This window comes from Brassica oleracea, chromosome C2 (assembly GCF_000695525.1).
Source record: "Brassica oleracea var. oleracea cultivar TO1000 chromosome C2, BOL, whole genome shotgun sequence".
Classification (NCBI taxonomy): Eukaryota; Viridiplantae; Streptophyta; class Magnoliopsida; order Brassicales; family Brassicaceae; genus Brassica; species Brassica oleracea.
In genome coordinates this window covers 10936839-10937661 of record NC_027749.1, presented here as the reverse complement: position 1 = coordinate 10937661, position 823 = coordinate 10936839, and the positions used below count along the sequence as shown (strand labels likewise).

At 32.3% G+C, this 823-nt stretch overlaps 1 protein-coding gene across 1 annotated transcript in view; it reads left to right on the top strand.

Annotated features, from left to right (window-relative positions):
• LOC106323422 (glutathione S-transferase T3-like) overlaps nucleotides 1–238 on the top strand; it is a 978-nt gene extending 740 nt beyond the window's left edge. The window contains exon 2 of the mRNA XM_013761554.1: nucleotides 27–238. Coding sequence (XP_013617008.1) covers nucleotides 27–238 — 212 coding nt within the window. The remainder of the gene's footprint in view (nucleotides 1–26) is intronic.
• The last annotated feature ends 585 nt before the right edge of the window (nucleotides 239–823 follow it).

Below are 823 nucleotides of genomic sequence, written 5' to 3'. Positions count from 1 at the left end.
CTGTGTCATATTGCACAATATGATAGTAGAGGACGAAAGACAAGGATACATTCTAGCTAATACATCTGAGTTCGAGTCAGGAGAATCTAACCGAAGTTCGAAGGTGAGAAGGAGAGAAAGTGTGAATGTTGATATGCTTAACATTCGCAATCTGGTTCGGGATCCACAAATTCATGAGCGTCTGAAAGCTGATTTAGTTGAAAATGTATGGGCAAAATTTGGTGATCGTAGTGATTAATCTTTTGTATGTTCTTGAATTTCCAATGTATTAAATAAAACCTTTTAAGAAATAATTAAAAATATTTAGTAAGTTTATGAATTCTCAATGTACTGAATTACAATTTCTTAAAAAAAAAATCTAATTTTTAATTTTTTCAAAATTTATTTTTTTTTCCAAAAATATATTATTTTATTCGTATGAACCCGAACTTGAGGTTCATTGATGGAGAAGCACATTTGATTCGGGTTCAACACTGTTCATGACCCCACCATTAAATACATAAAAAAATCCAATGAACCCCAAGGGGGGTTCATTGATGTACATGCTCTTAGGTAAGTCACACATTAGCAAATTGAATAGATATATGAAGACTGTGTTTAGCCTTATGGTCTGAGGTATTTTGGATCGATCATGCCAATTACATATTAGCATAAGATTATGCTATTTTGGAATGTTCGTAAGAATGTTCCAATTTTTTGTTCGAGCAAAAGAAGGTGTAATTAGCTGAAGGTAAAAAAAAAAAAGTCAAGAGCGTTAGGCCTTTTATGCAGTTTTAGAAGCTCGATTGGTCTACAAACAGCTTTCATCTAACTTTGTTTAACT